Raw genomic sequence first — 20,817 nt, 5'->3', positions numbered from 1 at the left:
TTTCAGTTGGCTGTGATTTTTAGTTTTTTGCTGCTCTTACTGGCAGAGTCTGAGTGGAAAAGTAGGAAGAAGACGGCCGAGCTCGGAAGAGGACTAAACGAGAGAAAAGATGAAGCGAGAGAGAAATGAGGGAAAGAGAAAATAGGACAAGTCCTTGTCCAAGGCCGTCCCTGCGTCAGCCTGCTCACGATATTCACTAAATTTCCAGCACGAACGTTCGAGTCTCGTATAGACGCGCTGCCAGTTGTATTTATTAGATATGCATACACAACCAGGACAAGCGGATGTACGCTGACTTTAGTTGTTTATGTCGCAGCCACAGCGTGAACCCACAAACAAGAAGTGCCACCCAACAGCATTCAGCTATTCGCCCGCGTGCGAATTGATGGTGCGACGTGCACCAGCAGCTTCTGCAACTCGTTGCCCTTTTGATTTATCAAAGCTAAACTAAAAAAAAAACAACAACTGCTGTTTTACCCATGTTTTGTTGTCTGTGCCATAAACTTTGTGCTGGCTCATCGTTGCAACATTTATCTATTTGTTGTTTCTCTTCTCCTTGACTCCCGAGGAGAAAAAAATTCATCGACAAGTACCGATCACCGTTTAAATGCTTTCCTCCACCATCTGTAAAAGAAACTGGATCACACAGGTGAAACGGTGAACATAGCGAACGTACCACTCCCTGTTTTTTCGCATTTTATCTATAGACGTCCGCTACGGATATTATCGTATCAAATTTCTTTTGAATTTATTATTTTTTTTCTTCCGTAAGTTGCAGTAAAAGAATTTCCTATACGTCTATGTGGCAGCTCCACTGACACACAAAAACGAAGGCTGGGCTATACTTTGCCCATTGAAAAGATATCAAATATTTTTCATGGGGAAAACAACTCAGTGTTAAAATGTATCCAAGTACGCCATATCTATTGTCGCGTGGACATGTATGGCGTCTATATACACATGTGAGCACTATAAGGCGTAAATCATGTACTCGATCTAACCCGCCCGGTAGCTGGCTTGACGTTATGCGCACAGTTATATGATACATTATGTATCATACATAGGACTATGCGCAACATTATTATCCTGCAATCCTTCATTGTCATCCGTTAAGGTGACTTACGTCACGACATGGAATGCAACAAAGGGAACGTGGCTAATATCGTGAAAACAGCGCTGGCCGGAAATTTTTTTAATTGTTTTAAATTATTAATAAACACATTTTTCTTTTTGTGTGTGTGTGTGTGAATGAAACGTTACAATCTCATGTGATTTATAACGTACGTACAGACTACGTATATCAAACGTTTGGATCTACTGTGCAACAGCAACTAACAAAAAATCACTTTCACTCGGCAAGTTTTCTCAAACGACTTGCTTTTATTTTTATGTAGCCGAAAGCTGTTGAATCGTGTTATAGTGATAAGGACAAATCGGAAATCAACCCAATTTCAATAGCGTTTTTTTTTTTTTTTAAATACAAAAGCCGGCAAAAATGTTGATCGATATCGCCGGTGGAGAGACTTGGCGCCTTTGACGGCATCAACTGCCTATAACACGTCGTCGTCGGCATTCTTTCCTTCCTCTATCAACAGCAGCAGTTTAGCAACACACGAAGATGAAAGAAAAAATATATATATATGTATTATAATAGCCAAAGTATATACATATAGGATAGGCCAATCGATTATCGCGCCGAGTGAGGACAACATAACACATTCACGCGCGCCAGCAACCAAATAACGGAAAATCCCAACTTTTTTTTTTTTTTTTCTGTGTGTGCAACTGGCTGGGCGACGGAATGCGCCTCGGAGAAGAAACTTTCACATCTCTATAGATATACAGGAGAAAATAAAGATTAAGAAAAAAAAAAACCGAAAACAATCACAATAAATAGATAATCTAACCACTTCCACTGTGTGGTGTGTATGGAGATGCTTGCGCATCGCACAGTGTATAATAATGTGAGCAATGCAATTAATTGCTTTTTCTTCTTCTAGGGGAATCGACAGCAGCGGGAAAACAACAGCCTCGTGATCTTTCGCTGACCTGTCAAATAGAAATCGCGTCGTTCACGGTCGCGCGGCTGAAATCAGCTATTACGGCTGTATACAACAAACACCCCCCCCACCCCCATCATGAGAAGAAAAACCAAAAGGTGGGTTATTATATTGCAAGCGCAGACGTTCACATCAGAGAAAAAGAGAGGGGCGTGTCGGCTTGTCAAGTCGACATGTCGGTCCGATAAAGATGAATCGGCCAAACAATAGGCAACGGTTCATTTCTATTTTGGCATCAGTTCCAAAACTAAAAAAAAAATTGTTTTTTGTTTTGTTTTTTTCTTCTGCTGCTTAAGCAACAAGAATAGAGCCGTGAGGAAAGAGAAAGAAGATATGAAGGAAGAAGAGACGAAAGAGACTCTTTCTTTCCGATGAGAAGGGTATCGCTAATGGAGAGGAATGCTGCCGACCTCGACGACCCGCCACTGACGACCTCTCTCTCTCTCTCGGCTTCAACTCGGGGTTCTTATCTTTTCTATTCCCCTCCAATAAGTCTTACCCGCGTTCGCATCGGTTTCCTACATGTTGGAGAAAGTTTCCTTCTTTTTTTTTCCGGTTAGGTTCCCTGCTGTACTGCGTTCGCCTGCAGCGCCACCTCCACCTCTTGTCATGTCTGCAGCAGCCTTTCCTTTTATTCATCATTTTGATGTATTCCCGCGCCCTGCGAGAATTCCATCCTCACAGCCATTTCGTGAGTCTTCCCTTTAAAAAAAAAATTTTGTTTTAACCCTAACCTCTCTTTCTCAATTTCTTTCGTGTCACCATCTTGCACGTGTGCCCAAAATGTCCACCTCTCTCTCTCCTATTATTCTATAATTCTATTCGTCGTTTTGTTATGGTTATTACTCTTTTGGGAGGATTGTAGAAGTTTCCTCGGCTTCTGTCGTCCTGCCAAACAGAAACAAAACTGGTGGTGTGTGGACTGTCGTGTCGGGTCCGCCGCTTTTCATTTCTGCAGCAAGAAACAAAACAACCAAATTTCATGGATATCTTCGTTGATAAATGGCGAAATCGAGAAGACAGTTCACGAATCACCTGGGCTCACGTCGGTAGCTGCATACCCTGCATCTCATTATATTCACCTGTTGCATATACGATCTGATTCGCCGTTAAATTACCATATTTTGTAAGCACCGATTTCATCTTGCCCCCTTAATCTTGGGTCAGTTTCTGCTTTGCTGGATCGATTCTGAGTTGGCTGGATTCGTCCCGCTGGTGCGCGCACACGCAAATATGTGATTATTAGCTTTGATTAGGAGTTACAACGGGATCATCAATAGTGAAACTTCATCGTCCAAGTATGGCTGACGATGCAGTTGATAAACCCTGTGCGTCTACTACCACCCCCCAAAATAAAATTCAAACCAGAAATTTTTACCGCCTTTTCTTTTTTGTTATTTAATTTCAATCTTCTTTTTATTTTGTTCGGAGGGATGTTTGTGTTGTCCACTTTGTACCCCCCCCAAACCATCGGCTATCGATTCGCAATAGACGCGCGTGTACAATGTATAGAGAAACTACGCATTGATACGTGGTGTATAAACGTATACCAAGCAGCACGCATTTGAATACGATTGCGGATGTGCTTTGAAAAGGAGGGGGACCCCTCCTATATATATATACGTATCCCGCTGCCGTCCGATAAATATCAGATTATTCAAATGAAGAAGTGGGAAGCGCGCTCCGTGCAGAGCGAGCAGGAGAAAGCCTCGTCATCGTACAACAGCGACGACCAGCAGCAGCAGCATCATCATCAGCAGCTGAATGTGAAGCCCAATGTTGAAGTCAAAGAGAGGAAAACAAAACTTTTTTTTTTCTTCTTCTTCTTCTTCTCTCCCACACCCACAATACCCCGTTCGAGACGCAGGTATACGATTGTGTAATCATTTGAATTTGGGTCCGATGGAGACCGTTTTTTTTTTTTTTCGATTCCGGTGCCAACAAACAAACATTCCAGCCCACCATTCCGGCAAGGTGTTTTTTTTTCTTCTTCTGGTTGGAAATGTTTCTTTCTTCTCATCAGGAAAAAGGGACTTTTGCCTCTCGTCGTACACATAAAAAAAACGTCCAGCATCACATGAGCGTAGATACAAAAAAAAAAAAAATCTAAAGAACTCCGGCTGTCTTTCGGAGCTAAATGGTGCCATATCCTGGTGTACAAGTCAGTCATTCGAGTGTGGACAAAATGGTAGATATGCTCTTTTAGATTACCAGGGCATCATGACTAATAAATGTTACAAGAACAAATATTAAAAAAAAAAAAAACACAGGAAAATTGGCCGTTCGTCTTACGCTAATTCTTCTGCGAGTTTCTTATGATTGGCTTCAATTGGCACGCTAGAGAGAAAAAGACGCGCGTGCGTAGTACCTACAAAGACACGCACGCAATGTACACCCCTGTCCTGACACACTGACTGCTGTAAGCGGCGGGCAGGGCCGGGAACCCAGGAGAAAGCTGCATCATACCAGAACCTGCTGGTGTATTATATACTTCTCTCCCCGTCTTATTTTTTTCTATCTCTCTTTCTCGTTTTTTTTTTTTGCGCAGCTATTCCTTTCTGTGAGCAACTTCATTTTCGAAAGGTTTTGACCCCTCCCTGACTTTTTTATTTTATTTTACGTCTCTCCTCCTCTCTTCGATATACGAGTCTGTCGTTCCTTATACGTGTGTCTCTCTATAACATCCACCATTTCCTGCCCAATCAAAAAAAAAAAAAAAAATCTCTTCTTTTAATTCCTCGAGGGCCTTGATGTCTGGTCGTCAGGAGCCCCTTCGCTCTGCTGGGTTCTTCTGTTCTGATGATTATTTACATTTATGATTTCTTTACGACCAGGTGAAATCAACAACATTTTCCCTTTTACTTTCATTCATCTGGTTCTACAGGTACTGAGTGCCCACTCCTCTAGCAACTAGAGAACTTGGTCATGGTCCTTCCTCCTATCTCTCCCCCCTTCCCTTTTCAACCCTTTCGGGTGAAATTTTTTTTTTTTCCATTTGATTTCCACCTTTTCACGATAAAATCCCGAAGGCAAGGTTGTAATTTTATTGTGTACCATTCTGTTGTTTGTTCTTCGTTTTCCCTTCTCTTGTCGTCCCGCTCTGCGAGCAAAGGCAGCAAAGAAAAATATACCTAAACAACATGTGTTTGTAACGAGTATAGCTTTTCACGTATCGTGTCGATTAAACGCATAGCTGATTAGCACCTCCATCTTGCTCGCTGCCTGTTTCGGAGCAACAGGAGGAACTCGACGGGAGGTTACGAAAAATTATGTGGATCTACTACATTTGTTGGACGAACATTTCTAATGAACACGCGATTATCTTTGATTAGGTGTAACGACCCAGAACAAGAAAGTGCGTGGAAATAAAAGAAGGACAGGATTTAAACAAAACAACAACAACAAAAAAATCCCGCCTTCGCTTAGCACGATTTAAAAAAGGGCGACGAAGCAAAAGATATGCACAACGTTATTAGAGAGTTAGCGAATGATGAGTCAGGTAAGAAGGATGTGCATAATTATACACCGACACGCATCTTTTCTTGATTCACTTGTTGACGAAAAGGTTGCGGGACGATCGTCTGTCACAAACGTTCACATTGTGTCTTCTTGACTGAAAATTAGAGAGAGAAACAACTGAGCTAAAATAAAGAAAAAAACAAACAAAGGAGATCCGCACATCCGGGAAACCGTTTACTCCTTTCGTTCTTAACCGTAACGAGATGATGAGCTTTCTAATCTCGTTCTTGTTGTTCTTCCTGTCTGCTATCAACACGTTTCACAACTGTATATTTGCAGCGTATATAGAAGAAGTTCAAAGAGCCAATCACCAGTGTGTGTTCTGTATGTACTGAACTCATTTAAATGAGCAAGAGAGAGAGGAGAAAAAACAAATACAGTGGGGCACAATTTGATATATTCCGGCCATATCACGTTTAACGACAATGCCCACCATTGCTCAATGTTCGTCAACATGAACACGGAAAACCGGTGGCAATGACAATACAGGTTTCTCTCTCTCTCTCTTTCTCCATGCTCCCTGCCTCCTGGTCGATGGCGAGAGTAAAAAAAGCAAAACAAAAGAAAACAAAAAAAAAAAAAAAAGGTTCCGATCTGCGTTTGAATCGGAATCAGTGCTATAATAAAATAAAAACGAAATAAAAATGGGAAAAATTTCTCCTGAATTTCGAATAAGCTGCCGTGCGATTGCCGTTATGAAACGACCGGGTTGACCAGTTTGCATAGCAAGGAATTTCAGATTCTCGGTGAACTGAAGTGAGAGCCAAAATATCAAAGTAGGTTCAGCCATTGTTAGTTTGCCACACACACACACTCATGTACACATAAGTGAAGCGAAACATAAACTCCTTTCGTCCTTCAACAGCATCGAATCAAATCCATCCGCCCAGACCGTAGTGGTACCAAGAAAGCCATCAGCCCCAGCAACTCTATGCGATGCGTTAAATAGCCTTAAACTTTCTCGTCGTTATTTATTCTTTTTTCTTCCTTTCTTTCGTTCTTTTTTTTTTACCTGGCAAACTCGTGGCAAAAAGTCAGAGAAAACATCGTCGAATGTCACTTGGCAAAAGCCGAAATCTTTTTATTATAAAGTAATCTTTTGAAACGAAACTTGGCAACTCTTTTTTTTTCTTTCTTGGCTATTTGATTTGAAGACGAAAAGAAATGAAAGAAAAAAGAAACGCATATACGCAATAATATATATGTGTGAATCGTGTGACGCTAGAATCGAGCCCCATCCCAGCCGCTTTCGCGGAATTGACAACCGAATTGACAACCATAGTCACCTTCCTGTCCTTTTTGCATTCGCGTATCTGATGAATGGACGACCGGTGTTTTTTGTTAGTTTTTTTAAAATAAAGAAAGAAAAAAGTGAAACATTGACAGCGGGAATCGAACGTAATAGGTCACCGGAATAAAAAAAAAAGGTAAACAGGTCGAACGAGATGAGGGACTCACGGAGAGAGAAGGAATGTTCTAAAGGAAATGCCAAAGGAAAATTCTATTTGCTAGAATTCAATGAGTGACAATATGCGCTAGAAGTGGGACGCTATAAGAAGACGGAGGAGATACAACACACAAAAAAAGGGCGAATGGGTTTTGAAAAAAATTCGAAAAGAATTTAGAATGGGAAATTCGTGATGGATGCGAGGAATTCGGATGATGCATTCGCGGTTTTTTTTTGCGACCTGCTGCATCAAACACCTGTGAATGACGAGCAATAAGATCGGTATCGATGACGCCCGGGTAGAGATCAGCATAAGAAAGAGATGGATCGATCTACGTATACAGTCGAGACGTTTTCAGTGACACACGGGGAGGAAAAAAACGGAGATGAACACCGGTGCGCGTGAGCTAAATATCAACACCTAAATGGGAAACTCTGGAATTCTGCAGATTGCAATTGCCAACAATGTCAGCAGAGGACAAGGGGGTAGGTGGAGGAGAAAAAATGGTTGGCATGGACTAGGAATTTATTTTTTTTTCTTTTTTTTTTTTTTCCTTCATACGATCGATGAGCCCATGTGTCGTGATTTAGAGTTGAAGATGCGGTTTCGGATAAGTGATCACGTGACCCCCGTCACGGCACCAAATATTGTAGTAGCGTCTGCAGCAGCTAGATCCAGTGGGCCAAAAAATATACAGAAAGAAAAAATTAAAAAAGGAGTGAGGCAAGTTGAAGTTGCTGGCTTGTTTCCATTCCGGGTAGGAGGTGACCGATAGAAAATAAAATAACCCTCCTCGTGAAATTCAAAAATCAAAGAGAAAAAAAAAAAAAGAAGAAGAAGAAGGTGATGAGGTGGAAAAAGAGAGAGGAGGGTAAAAGGCAGGCAAAGAACATACATGCAAGGAGAAGGAACAACAAAACAACCGAACACTGGAGCGCAACCCAGATGAGCTATTGTGCCTCCTTCTACTGACTCAACTGTGGCCTGGGAATAGGAGAGAGAAAAAAAAAAGCCCAGCGTTCGCGCATGCGGCCAAAAATCTCACCTCCTTCCTTCTTCTTCTCCTCTTTTCCAAACTCCACCTCTTTTGCAGCAGCACCCTCTCTTTCTTACTCTCTCCTGCGCCCTCTCTCTCTCTCCCGCTCCAGCGCTATCCATTGGCTTCGGCTGCCTTGCGTGAAGGGATCCTATAAAAGCCGCTGACTCTGCCGTTCAACTTGAACTTTCACATCGCATCTTTCACGCAGACAACACTCTCCCGAAATACTGAGCTCCAGCTTCACAGCGTCTTCATCAAGACTTACCTATTCGCTCATTCAAGTCCTTTGCTACGTTGGATACCCGACTCCACCGTCTACCCCGATCATCCGTTGCTTTTAGCCGCACTCACGAATCTCTCCGAACAAGGAAAATCTTTGTTCCCGTTCGTTTTGACGTCTGTAATTGAAGTAAGTCGTCTTTTTTTTTCTTCTTCTTAAACTCGTCGTTATTATTACAGTTTCATTTCTGTTTAATCAGACCACTTGATTGCCCAATCCATTAAGACTAAGAGGGTCGGCAAGGTAACCTGTAAAATGCCGAAAGTTTTTTTTTTTTCTTTCTTTTTTTTTATCATCGACGACGATTCGATTTGGGAACACACACAAAAATCGAATGGCTATTGGACTAGATTTCTCTAAAACAACTTCCGCAATCTCAAAGCGCGAATCGTGTTTGTCATTGACCCTACGAAAACAAACATCCACCACTCCTTATAGGAAGACAAAAAGGAAAAGAAAAACGAACCCATTTTGCCATTTTCGAATTATTAGCGCGACAAAATAGAGAACAATTGCTAGGTAAGAATAAATCAAAAGGAGAGACCCGCTAGCGGCTCTGTCTGTCCTGTCTGTCTGCGTTTGCAAGTCTTTCGTATTTTTAACAACTATCGCGCCACCGTGGAAGAAAAGAAATTGATGAAGAAAAAAAAATGTTTTTTTGCTTAGCTTGAAAAAAAAATAGGAGGAGAAAAAAGTCTATCCTATTGCAGATAGAGAAGGAGGGGGGAGAGTTCGCAAAGGAAAGAGAGAGAGAGAGAGAGAGAGAGGAGAGAGTGAGCGTGGCCCGTCTCGCTCCGGGTGAGAGCGGTTGACCCGTTTGGCAAGGAGCACCGAAAGTGAGAGAGCGTGCGCGCACACATACACGGGAGAAAGAGAAACGAGATTCACCTATTCATATACTTCCTCCTTTTTTTTTTTTTTTTAATCTGTTTATTTATTTTTTAAGAACGAGGGAGGGGGGGGGGGCTGTTGTTATTGGCTTCCAGGTGTGTTATGCTCTTGTATTTCGATTCGGCTGTTCTCCTGTGTGTGTAACATGTAACATTCAGCCAATGGTTACCTTAGGGCAAGAGGGTTTCAATTCAGTTGTGTGTCACAGGAAGAAAAAGATTTCACGTTTGCTGATTGGGTTGGATAGGATCGAGACACAGATTGTTCTGAGATTTTTGGAGTTTTGCAACATTGGGCGACGATGCAACCCACTTTCGTCGCACCTCCGGGGTCCGCGCATTAACAAGGTTCACAAAAGGCATCAGCTCTCTACCGAAATTGAAGTAGCGCACGGCAGAGAGAAACGGATACAACGAGATGTGTACAGCCTCTCCTCTCCGTTCTATGCAACTGAATGTGTTTTACTATTTGAACGCTTACCTTCGCAATAGCTGATCCAAATATTTTTTTTTTTCTTACAACTACAACGCGCACACATTTTCTTTCTTGTTATCTAAATACTTAAAAACGACCCGCAGTGTGATGTTACAAAATACTAACGGTGAAATTCGTTTGGGCCTTTGCCAATTATTCCAACAGTTTGGAGCAAGTAATTCAAAAGTCAACATCCATTCAAAAATGATGCGTCAAGTAGCAATCCTCCTCTGCGTGGTATTCGGTAAGTTATTCCGACCCGATCTAGAATCAATCAGTGCTCACGTCTAGATCAATAACCGATTGTCTTTTTCGTTTTTCGTTCGCATCCACGTCCTTGTTCATTGGCCTAACTGTAAATCGCCCGGTACCATTCCACAGCCATCACTTTGGTTTACTCGCTTCCGGCCTTGCACCGAGTAAGTGTTGAGTTCTTTCTTTATTAAGCCTTCACGCCTTTGTTTGTTGTTGTTGTAAACGAACAATGAAGGGAACCGTGAAATGCAACCGGTAGTGTTCATCGTGTAACTTGTCTTACAGGCTAAACGCTGGGAGGAGTTCCCTAACGTGACTCTCACCTTCGACTGCACTGACCGTCCCCTTGGATTTTACGCCGATCAAGAATTTGAGTGCATGTTGTTCCATATGTGCGACGAGGACGGTCGCCGTATTCCTTACATGTGCGGATCCGGAACTGCTTTCAACCAGCAATACCGCATCTGCGATTGGATTCACAACTTTGACTGCAAAGAAGCCAACAAGTGGTAAGTGTTACACGAAGCCATGGTCGCACCTGCTGTTGTTTATTGTCATGGTATTCAATATTCGCCGCGCTATTAAATTGCAGGTTCTACTTGAACGAGCTTACCTACGTCACGGATCCACCCAAAATCGCCACAGCTTAGAAAACTGTTTGCCGATTGGATGAAAAGAAACTGGGCTAATCTTTTTGATTTCCTTCCATGTTTCGCTGTTTTTTTTTTTACACACTTTTCCCCGTTCTTTTCACTTCTGAGTTTCCTTTTCATGTCTTTTTTTTTTCTTTTCCTTTTTTGCGTTTCGTGTGAGCCGGTCCCTCCCCTCTATTATTCATCATTTAAAAAAGAATGCGCTTTTGTACATATCCGTCACACAGAGGGAGAGGGAATTGCAATCTGCTGATGGCGACTGTAATGGCACATGTGTCTCTCTTTTGTCCCACTTATTCTTCTCGGAGCTGTTTGTTTGATAGGAGGGAGAAACAGTGGACGATCGACATGTTTGTGTCATCCCGCATCTTTGATAACACGACCGAAGCATAACCCCCTCCAATCAAAACAGAAGAAGAAAATAATACGAAGATTCGATGATGGGGTCTGTGGATGCCATATTCCTCTAATCCGCAATTCGCAGTATCCTGCTGCAACTACTATCATCTCACACACCTCTCCAATTCTTCACTTTTTTTTTCATTCCTCCTCGTCTTCCTTCATATCAAATTCGTTTAAATTGTTGCCTTGCGCAGGCGCAACTAACCTCTAGCAAGTCTTAAACGACAATACAAAAACAATAAAACAAAACACAAACCAATTAAGAAAATACCGAGGCAGCCAATAAAAACAAGAATTTCAATGTAGCCACCTCATTACCCAATTTTTTCGAATACACTCAAACATTTAAAATTGAAAACCTGGCTCCTTTTTTTCTGTTTTCTATTCGCGAAAAAGAAAGAAGAATAAACATCACAAAAAATCTACAAAAAAAAAATGCACAATGCACATTCCTGTGCTCAAGATCTTCGTTTTCCCGGCTTCTTGTTTGATTGATGGTGTACTGTCACGACCGGTCAAAGTAATACAAGCATTTATACACACGCAGAATATAAAATTGTACATAGCTAGTGCGCAAGCTGCGTTGGAAGTACGTGGGAGTGGGTGTGTGTATACTGGCGAGTAGAGCTGACGGGACGACACAAAATGCGGTGAATGATGTACAGAATTTAAGAGAGGGAGAAAGAGAGAGAAACTCTCGACACAGGAGATATCATCATCTCACCTCGGGGAATAAATAAATAAAAAATAAAAAAGTGGGTCACGATATAGATTTGAATGCGGCCCGTCTATTTATTGTGTTTTTATGTGACATCCATTGAGAAACATCGTGCAACGTCAAGCGCGCAAAGAATATTAAGATAAGAAAAAGAAAAAAATAATTCGCATTTCCTATTGTTGTTTTTCTTTAGTTCCTTCCTTCTTGTGGCTTAATTTTTTACCATTTCCATAACATTAGTTGGTGAAAAGGGAAAAGAAGTTGAGTCAACACGACTGATATAACGGATGCGTTTTGTCAGAGACGTTAACAATGCAGGAAAAAGGAGAAGAGATAGCATCTCTAAACCCACACCCACCCATACACAGACATAATGCATACACATTGAACATGCAGACGATAATAAAAAAACCCTTTCGCTACGTTTCGATGGGAAATCGGATGCACGACGAAATGGACGTATGCTATACATCAAAGACTGCCTCTAAATTGTTTTTTGTTTTTTTGTTCTTTTGTAATTGATAGGAAACACCATGGAATACATGAAGATGCTGAAGAGATACCAATAAGAAAACGACCGACGCTCCAAAACTTCAATAGCCAAAGAGCAGTTGCAATTAAATAGAACAGTTCAACGTTAGCGGAATGTGGTGATCATCATTGATTTGCTTTTAAACAAAATTGAAGAAGACCGGCCGTTCCGCAAGTTTGGAATGTTATTGTATGGAACAAACATTGCTCAGATAATTTCGCCTTTTAAACAAGAACTAAACGCGGTAATGCCGAGTGCGCAAAAAAAAAAAAAAATTTACAGGAATCCCATTCCAATTAAGAAGGGCCACATTTTTACAGGACTCGAGGACTACGACATTCAGAATAGGGGAAAGAGCTTTCGTTGTGTACAAAAGAAACACATTTGAAAACTTTTGAATACAAGACATACTAAATAACACGCTCTCTAACGACAAATCGATTAACTACGTAACGCAAGTGTTGATCTCGCAGCGAAACAAGATAACGCGACCGTTTTAGCATTTCCCGTATAATCAAATGCGAATAAAATACTGATTGGATTCTTTGATTCTGACATAATAATCAAATCTTCTCCGAAATTTCCTTGATTTCTTTCCGGGTATTCTGCCAAGTCCGTTTGCTTTTGGAACCCTGTGCATCTGAGCTTATTCGTAGCTTTGAGATTCTTCGCGAACGAACTTGAGTTTTTTCGAGTTGACCACCGTCTTCGGTCCAGGTGGAGGAGGACGTGGAGCCGGGCCCGTCATGCCCATGTGCTTTTTTATGTAACGTGCCACGATAGCCTGTGGTCTATTTTGCCATTCGTTCAGCACTTCTTTGCTCGAAGCCACCTGATCCAACAAATAATTATAAGGCCAATTCAGAAACTAGCGTCATTAACATGTGATCTTACCTGGTCACCGTTAAGGCGATTGAGCAGTGTGACACAGATGACAGCAGCACGAATGCCGGCATGGTGGGTGAGCGCAGCAAAGGCCAAGGATTCCATTTCCATGTTGAGAATATTATTATCATGGATCTTGTGTAAGAATTCCAACTTTTCCTTTTCAGTGTAGTCACAGAACGCTCCGTCTAAACGTCCCTGTCCTGCAAAGTAGAATTGATGTTTAATGACCGCTCAATTTAACGTTGTGATTTCAGCTGTAGATTTGAATAAAGAGCCGTTTCCTGTGCCCTACGTCATACGTTTAGCTGTGTCATATGTACCTTCATAGAAATCATAAGTGCACATAGTTCGGCCAACATGAGTTTCAAAAGGATCGTCTTGAGTTGAAAGTGATTGCAATTCTTTGGCCAGCTCCACGTCAAGCTTGGAAGGTCTTTGGACCAATTTACCCAAAACTGGCTGCAGTTAGGAATAGGCAAATTAGTTTTCAACTCCAGTTTGAGTAAATATAATGACTGTAATTTACCAATTCAAGGTATGGTCTCATCATGCCGTCGACGGCTTCGTCCGTGATTACCAAATGTCCACCATCCAAACCAATGCCACCACATGTTCCCAGACGGAAAAAGACGGGATCCCTGACACGAGCGTGATACATCAGCTTAATTACTTCATGAAGCAGAATCCCAACTGATGGAATACCCATTCCGTGCTATTGAATGTAAAAGGAGCAAGGAATAATTAATCTAGGGAAAGGGACGGCCCAAAATCGATTAGATTGTCTTACGCTAATTGAAAGGACCGGGCCGACTTTGTACATAGAGTATCGATAGGAGTATTGAGAGATGTCCAGCAGAGTTGTTCCAGCTGGCAATTTGTAACCAATCTCATCCATAATAAAGTTGGCAAATTGTTCCATGCGTTTCGGTGTGCCTCCCATACAAATGAACTGAAACAAACGTTGGAAAACACGTAGCAAAAAATAGAAATATTAAAGCATGGGTGGGGATTCTTTTCAGAAATTCTCGAACTTTCTAAGGTATCTTTGCCCTGACAACAACATTGCTACAGGATTAAAACCTAAAAGATAAAGAAGACTTGAAAAAGAGGACTTACCTTAACGTCGCCAAACATTTGGTGAAGGTCATGCTACAATGATCAACAATACGAATTAAGTTTGGAATGTCTTTACCTTAATCTGCAACTAAATACTTACGCTTCCGCTTCCCAGCGCCAAGTGATACAGGATGTCCTGGTCCATCAGCTCAATGTTGGGATTGCGAAGACGAACCGCCCCATCCGGATACCTTAACGAAAATAATTCAAACAAAGTTTAACTTGACGTTTGCTAAATCAGAAAATTCACTTTCATTTGGAACAAATAGAACTAAATTTGGACATGAAATAAAAAATTAACCTAACGTAGCAGCAACTTTTCACTTCGATCTTGACCTTTCCGTCGTCCAGCGTTTCGCCTTGTGGTCTTTCGTCTTGACAACGATCGCAGGGAACAGGAAAATCTTCCGAATTGCACGGCATTTCACGATTGCCAAATAATTGCTATTTGATTGAAGATCGATCGGTGACTGCTGCCTCGAACAGACTGAGAGGTGGAGCGCGCGCTGTATTCAATTAAAAAGGGTTCGCTGACTGAAATCCTATCACGCGGTAGAATTCTAGAACTCGATCGCGGAATGCGAAACTATCTGTCCGTCCGGTGCAGGGGCGAGGCGTAAAATGACGATCTGGTTGGTTATGAATTGACGACTATGGCTCGGTTCTCAAGGCGAATTCAAACAAAATTGAAGGAGAACCAAGGTCCTTCGATTGTCATTCGAAAAATGTACCGCTAACGCAGAGCATTCTGCATTGTGTGTTTTGTTGGGTTTTTTTTTTTTGCGGTTTTCAACTTGTTATGTTATCGCGGCCATTCACGAATGACGTCAGCCGTAGGTAGGGCCGATTCTCATTGGCGCAGAAAGAGGGCTCGATTTTCTATGCAGTTTCCTTTTATTCCGACCTCAACAGTAAAGGGGCCAGTCATTTCTAACGCCGCAATCGTTGCCTAATCTGTCATCATCCATTATTTTAGCGAAAACGGGCAAGCGCTTTCCATGCTTGGCAAAAAAGGAAAAAAAAAAAAACACAATTGTGGTTTCACTGTTTCGGTTTATTAATTATTCAAAGAATCTAATTCTTATCTTAGCCTGTGGAAGTTGTAAGACGAGTACAACGCCTTTCCCTTAGGAGGTTGCCACGTGTTCCGCTTTCGGTCCCGAGTTCTATCGAATGACAAAACCCGTGATGAAGAAAAACAAAACATAAACACAAGTTTTTTGTCGAAGGTCTTTCTGTTTAAGAAAAGAAAATTGGACTACCTTGCGGGAAAATGTGACTTTTCAAATAAAAACTAAGCAGAACTTGTAATTACATTTTTACAACGCTTTTGCATTTCACTACGAAAGTGCCATAGAAATATATATTTTTTTAAAGAAAAAATTCACGCTTCGTTGTAGGGATTTTCCCCGCTTGATTGCATGATTGGCTTTACTTTGAATGCAACCAAAGACAGGGTGGAGATAAAAGAGTGTTTACCTGTTTCGAAACCCAGGGTTTTTTATATTTTTACTAACCATGATTGCAACTTTGAACTTTCAAGAGAAAAAAAAAAGAAAATTTAATTGCCAAACCAAATGGTTCTGACGCAATGCGTATGCCGTGTAACCCTCAGTGGTGCAAAGGGATTGTGACCAAGGGAACGAAGAAATCTGCAGCAAACCGGAGTTTCGCACCAAAAACACGGAAGGATTTCCGCCTTCCACTAGTTTACACCTCAAATAAGCCGACAAAAATGTGCGATTACAATCACGAGTGCGTCCCATGTCTTTGTCTGTACAAGACATTGTGTCCGAACTGGTAAAATTCGCAACAGAAAAGACATCGTTGTTTTTGGATGACCCACTCAAAGTACAAGGACCTACTTTATACAGATGAGAAGTAATTGATAAGTGTAGCGGAAAATCTTTCTTCTCTTTCTTGCAAAGAGTAGAGAGGTATATTGATCGCTCTTTCTATTGATATCCGTTACGAAGAATTCATTCATTTGTTTTACCGCACCAGGATATCCAGTCTTGCATCAGAAACAGTTTTCCTTTTTTAAAACATTTGCAATCTTTGCGGGATGCTTATCGTCCCTATTGAAGCTCAACGAACTTTAATACATCGGCAGTTGTAATTGTCAGTTTGCGCAATAGCAGCAAGAATGTATCCCACGCTAAGGATTGACCATCATGAAAAAACAAACAAAAAAAACATATCTTTTATTTTGATTCGAACTGGACTTTCACCGGTGCACAAATCGTCGCGAACTATAAACTGTCGGATTTGAGAACTTTGCTATTTGAGAACTCACCCCCATTCTAGAGATAGAGAGAAATAAAAGTCGGTATGGTATGTTTCCTGTGCTCCTTTAGAAGATGGCAAAAGTTGGCCAATTCCTCAATGTACGTTTAAACAAGATTAAAAATGAGATACAGTATGTCTTCTTGTGAACTTGTAAATGGCTTTTTAGTTCTATTTAGTTCTTTCTTAAAAGTCTTTCTTTCAAAAACCATTATCAAGTTTCCATAACGTTCATTGCGTCGGGTTGCTCCAATGCCATCTCCCGGGGAGAAGCATTAACCGAAACGTCCTATTGATCGAATGAATAAAAAAGAAACAACGAGAATAAATGGAAAAAGTGAAACGGAACACTCTCGACATGACGGGTGAGCAGATTAGCCGTCACAGTCAGACAGCGTCGACTTTCCCGTGACACAGTTCGTCTGTTTGATGATGCATAGATGCGGACAAAAACACACCTAAATGGTGCTCTGTTCAAAAGACCTTATAGGCCATGGTTGACGAAGTCTACCACCAAAAAACCTTCATTTGGTTTCGCGCGCTACGAATAAGGAAAAAGCGATCGGAAGTCGTATAACATATACAAGCGACGTACAAATTTGGTGATCTGGAAAGCGAATTTTCATCTCGTATGGATCTGAAGAACTCATCGAAAGGTGACAAGTATAGAGAAAACACGGATAAAAACGGCTATCCTGCACCATATGTAGAGTGTACGGCAACGCCGGATTCCTATTGGAAATCAATATTGCTCTTAAGTCCTCACAGGCAGACCAGCGGCACGTGAACCCGAAACCCAACCGAAATTGAAACATGCAACTACCGAGGCAATGATGAAAAAGGGACAAAAAAGATAAAAGAAAAAAGCCAAAACAAAGGAAAAACCTTATTTCTTCTGGCCCAGTTCCAGTATCGAACATTTTTTCATACAGAAACCCGAGATAGCTTTCGCATCATTCTGACGAACGAAAATCTTGAGCTTAAGATAAAGGGTATTGCGCAAAAATACAATAATTTTTAAATAAAGATTGATAACAACTTACTCGTCTGATTCGTCGTGGTAAGACATGGTGCAGAAACGATGATCACTTGAGGAAAATGGTGAAGGAATACGCTCTCCGAAGTTGTAAACGTGCGGCTGACGGCGACTCCTTTCCAGACTAAACTCAAAAGAAAAAGTTTATCCTCGTCTTCTAGATATGCCGGTGGAGAACGGCTGAGCAGCGCAAGCGTGAACGTGATCTAGCTGCAATAATACCTGAAAATCCAGATTAAGATAGCATTAGAAATAGGAAATGTTTCGTAAGAAGTGGAAGTACGTTACACGAATGGATGAATTCGTCGATTACACATCAGACATCATCAATTCAATAACCAGATCAAAATTCCGATTGATAAAAAATAACCGGAGCGAACGAAATGCTTAAAGAGACAGTTACCTAATCCATTTTACAAACATTTTGGGACTGGGGTCTATAGGTCCTGGCGATAGTGGAGCTGACTGTGTCTGATCCAAAATTCCAAAGTACGACGTGAGGCGTTCAGACTTGCGTTTTGTATCAGCTTATTCTTTTACCTGTTTACACTGACAATTTGTTCTACATTGTAATAGTGGCTGTCTACTTTCTTACTCGTAATGAAAGAGAAATCGCCAGACAATGCGGCTTTCTTCAGAAAGAAACTATTGCTTTTTAGCCTGCATTGAATTCTTGATTTTTTTTTACTGAACGGAAATGACGATTTCATTGTTGCCCGCTTTGAAGAAAACACGCATCCATGTTGAAATTGAATATGGAAATATTTGTGTGACATACGGCATTGACTGGCAATTTGAATACAAAAAATCGAAAGTGAAGAATCTTCGTATGGGAGCCTAACATCATATAAATAGCTGGCTGATTTGCCAATAAACTGAGTCACTAGATATCACAACAGGCAAGAAGATGTACCAAAGGAGAGCGTTTACTTGTTTCGTTTACATTATTGGTATAACTTAATAGCTTTTGAGCGCAATCGATTATCTTAATAGCTAATTAATTACGGTTTTTTTTTTGCCAATCAATTCTTTCTCACTAAGGTTTTATCATTTGCGATGCTAAAGGCGATCCTCAACAGGATTTTTCAAGACCACATCATCGACCTCCACAAATGACTAACACACAAGCGCCCATTCCACCTCAGGGGACCTTACAAGTTCTTGGAATCCCGATTGTCCCGGCCCTGAAACTAGCTGGTGGAATCGTTGGGAGCGTCTTGGCTGCCCATAACCAACCAGAAGAACCATTACGGAGGCCTCCATTCTCTTGCGTCGGCAGGGTGCCCGGATACTACGCCGACGTCTTCACTAATTGCCGGGTAAAATAAAAATAAAACGGCTAAACACTAGTTTGGCGAAGAAAGTTGCAATAATATCTAACCCATGTTTTTGTTTTTTCTCTTCTCCAGAATTACTATACTTGGTAGGGTTTTTCAATTTAAAGTATAGTGTTGGTTTGGATGCAAAAAAAAAAAAAAAATAATGATAATAATAATCTAACAATTAAAGCACACCCCGTGGACGCCAACACTACTACCATTGCGGCGAGCGCACGATCTTCAACCAGTTGCATTTGACGTGCGATCATAGGTACATCAGTAGTCTCGTTTTCGATATTTACAGCCAGAAATGCTTTTAAGGACGACAGGAGTAAAAAATTAACAAAAAATAATTATATATATTTTTTTAAATAAGGCGCAATTACGATTGTCGGCGGGCTCCACAGGACTACAGCGTGAATGAACAATATCGCCCCTTTCGTCAGCGCAATTAATTTAATGCATACTAATGTGACGAATATGAGATTCAATCAGTTACCCAGATTGTAACTCATTGAATCCACTTCGCAAATAAATTTTTAGCTGATTAATATAATAGGGGCATCTTTTCACCTTCTTTGTTGTTGAGATTTAAGTAATGCTTCTACCGGATGCTTAAACCGTCCAATTCCTAGAAATCCTTTTTGACCAATTTTGTTGCCGGCAATCTGGCATGCGAACTCGAGCCCCTTCTCCCAATCCCACAGGTTGACTTGGCTATAGATGAATGCCGCGTTAAATGTATCGCCAGCTCCGAGAGTGTCAACAATCTGAACCGGTGGACACGCACTTTGGGATACAACCGTACCATTCTGTCCTGCAGCCGCTCCTTCTGATCCCCAAGCACAAACGACAATCGTCCTACAAAATAAAAGGAATGTATGGAGCTGAGGATTTAGGTTCTACTAAAACACGATTTAAGGTGGGTGAGGGGCAGAACAAAATGTACCCCGGTTTTGTCACGTCCAGAAATCCTTCGACTGCTTCTTTCATTGTCCGGAAGCCAGAAAAGTATGCATATTCTTTCGATACGAAAACCACGTCTGCCAATGGGAGAAGTTCATCAAGAACAGGACGTGCCTTTTCAATTTCGACAGATATTTTCATATATTCTAAACGTTCTCGCACCGTTCTTATCATTTGCTTGATGTTGTCGATATTGGTACTCCTCCCCTGAAAGAAAAAAAAATAATTAAATGAATAAGAATAATATTAATAATAAATAAATAAACTCCTAGGCAATGACATTTGATAACTATTCACTTTACCTCAAAGTGAATCCATGAATAGTTGGTTAAATCAAGATTGCTGAAATGTTGAATATCCAACTCCGGTAAATTTTTTGGATGATGTAAAATGGTCCGGGTACCATTAATGGTACTAATAATAACAATAGATGTCGGAAACTCACAATCAGGAAAAATAGGGCACTGTTCAATTGTAACACAGTGTTTAGAAAAATCTTCACGGATGAAATCAAGTTGCATTGAATTGGTAAGTGTTCCCAAAAACTCTGATTTCATCCCCAACTGTGCCAAAACAGTACTTGAGTTGGAGGCATTTCCTCCTCTTCTGTATGAGAGGTCTGGAATCCTTATAAAAATCAAGCTGAAGTAGTTGGCCAACAGGTGAGGTCAAACATATGAATCATTTTCTATTTACCTTTGATCTGTGTCCTCTACTGGAAACCCTTCAGTTTCAGCAACAACATCAACACAGACTAGCCCCACACAGAGGGTTGGTTTTTTCATATTTTACGTTTGACCTCGCAGTCTTATGGTGTGAAAGAATACGTGCAGGAAAGCTGCTTAATTAAAGTAAGACAGTGGCTTCAAATGAATATTTAATTTCAACAGTGTCAAACCGAACCGGATTTTGAAAAATTTCGTCTGTTTCAATGT

The 20,817-nt window shown here is 41.0% G+C and overlaps 3 protein-coding genes and 1 long non-coding RNA gene across 4 annotated transcripts; 3 read left to right on the top strand and 1 right to left on the bottom strand.

Annotated features, from left to right (window-relative positions):
* Window positions 1-277: 277 nt before the first annotated feature.
* LOC123469968 lies at window positions 278-5,205 on the top strand. Its single transcript, XR_006643257.1, has 4 exons — window positions 278-649; window positions 2,001-2,158; window positions 2,357-2,751; window positions 2,926-5,205. It is a non-coding gene; the product is annotated as an uncharacterized LOC123469968 (long non-coding RNA).
* A 2,286-nt stretch (window positions 5,206-7,491) lies between these two features.
* On the top strand, window positions 7,492-11,379 carry LOC116917568. The gene is made up of 6 exons (XM_032923084.2): window positions 7,492-7,512; window positions 8,224-8,475; window positions 9,877-9,955; window positions 10,093-10,130; window positions 10,252-10,475; window positions 10,559-11,379. Exons 1-6 carry the CDS (start codon window positions 7,492-7,494, stop codon window positions 10,614-10,616), a joined length of 672 nt encoding a protein of 223 aa, XP_032778975.2. The 3' UTR covers window positions 10,617-11,379.
* Window positions 11,380-11,789: 410 nt separating this feature from the next.
* Window positions 11,790-20,803, bottom strand: LOC116917567. The gene is made up of 12 exons (XM_032923083.2): window positions 20,579-20,803; window positions 20,185-20,509; window positions 19,866-20,089; window positions 19,490-19,777; window positions 17,605-17,721; window positions 14,376-14,466; window positions 14,276-14,308; window positions 13,947-14,108; window positions 13,686-13,871; window positions 13,480-13,618; window positions 13,166-13,359; window positions 11,790-13,103 (listed from the first exon to the last, which is right to left on the bottom strand). The coding sequence occupies exons 1-12, from the start codon at window positions 20,665-20,667 to the stop codon at window positions 12,918-12,920; spliced, it is 2,034 nt and encodes a 677-aa protein (XP_032778974.1). The 5' UTR covers window positions 20,668-20,803; the 3' UTR covers window positions 11,790-12,917.
* LOC116917571 (U-scoloptoxin(01)-Cw1a) lies at window positions 18,166-19,493 on the top strand. The gene is made up of 5 exons (XM_032923088.2): window positions 18,166-18,547; window positions 18,639-18,916; window positions 19,007-19,020; window positions 19,107-19,187; window positions 19,293-19,493. The coding sequence occupies exons 1-5, from the start codon at window positions 18,505-18,507 to the stop codon at window positions 19,369-19,371; spliced, it is 495 nt and encodes a 164-aa protein (XP_032778979.2). The 5' UTR covers window positions 18,166-18,504; the 3' UTR covers window positions 19,372-19,493.
* Window positions 20,804-20,817: the final 14 nt, after the last annotated feature.

This window comes from Daphnia magna, linkage group LG2 (assembly GCF_020631705.1).
Source record: "Daphnia magna isolate NIES linkage group LG2, ASM2063170v1.1, whole genome shotgun sequence".
NCBI lineage: Eukaryota > Metazoa > Arthropoda > Branchiopoda > Diplostraca > Daphniidae > Daphnia > Daphnia magna.
Note: the sequence above shows the minus strand (reverse complement) of the source record. Positions and strands in the feature narration are given on the sequence as shown.

Coding starts and splice junctions, on each gene's coding strand:
- LOC116917568 (XM_032923084.2), top strand. CDS start 7,492: ATGTCAGCAGAGGACAAGGGG. Junction 8,476..9,876: donor TTTTGACGTCTGTAATTGAA/GTAAGTCGTCTT, acceptor TTATTCCAACAG/TTTGGAGCAAGTAATTCAAA. Junction 9,956..10,092: donor CCTCCTCTGCGTGGTATTCG/GTAAGTTATTCC, acceptor ACCATTCCACAG/CCATCACTTTGGTTTACTCG.
- LOC116917571 (XM_032923088.2), top strand. CDS start 18,505: ATGTACCAAAGGAGAGCGTTTACTTGTTTCGTTTACATTATTG. Junction 18,548..18,638: donor TTGTTTCGTTTACATTATTG/GTATAACTTAAT, acceptor TTTCTCACTAAG/GTTTTATCATTTGCGATGCT. Junction 19,188..19,292: donor CATTTGACGTGCGATCATAG/GTACATCAGTAG, acceptor TTTTTAAATAAG/GCGCAATTACGATTGTCGGC.
- LOC116917567 (XM_032923083.2), bottom strand. CDS start 20,667: ATGAAAAAACCAACCCTCTGTGTGGGGCTAGTCTGTGTTGATGTTGTT. Junction 17,722..19,489: donor AAATCTCAACAACAAAGAAG/GTGAAAAGATGC, acceptor TTTTGAGTTTAG/TCTGGAAAGGAGTCGCCGTC. Junction 14,309..14,375: donor TGGCGCTGGGAAGCGGAAGC/GTAAGTATTTAG, acceptor TGATCATTGTAG/CATGACCTTCACCAAATGTT.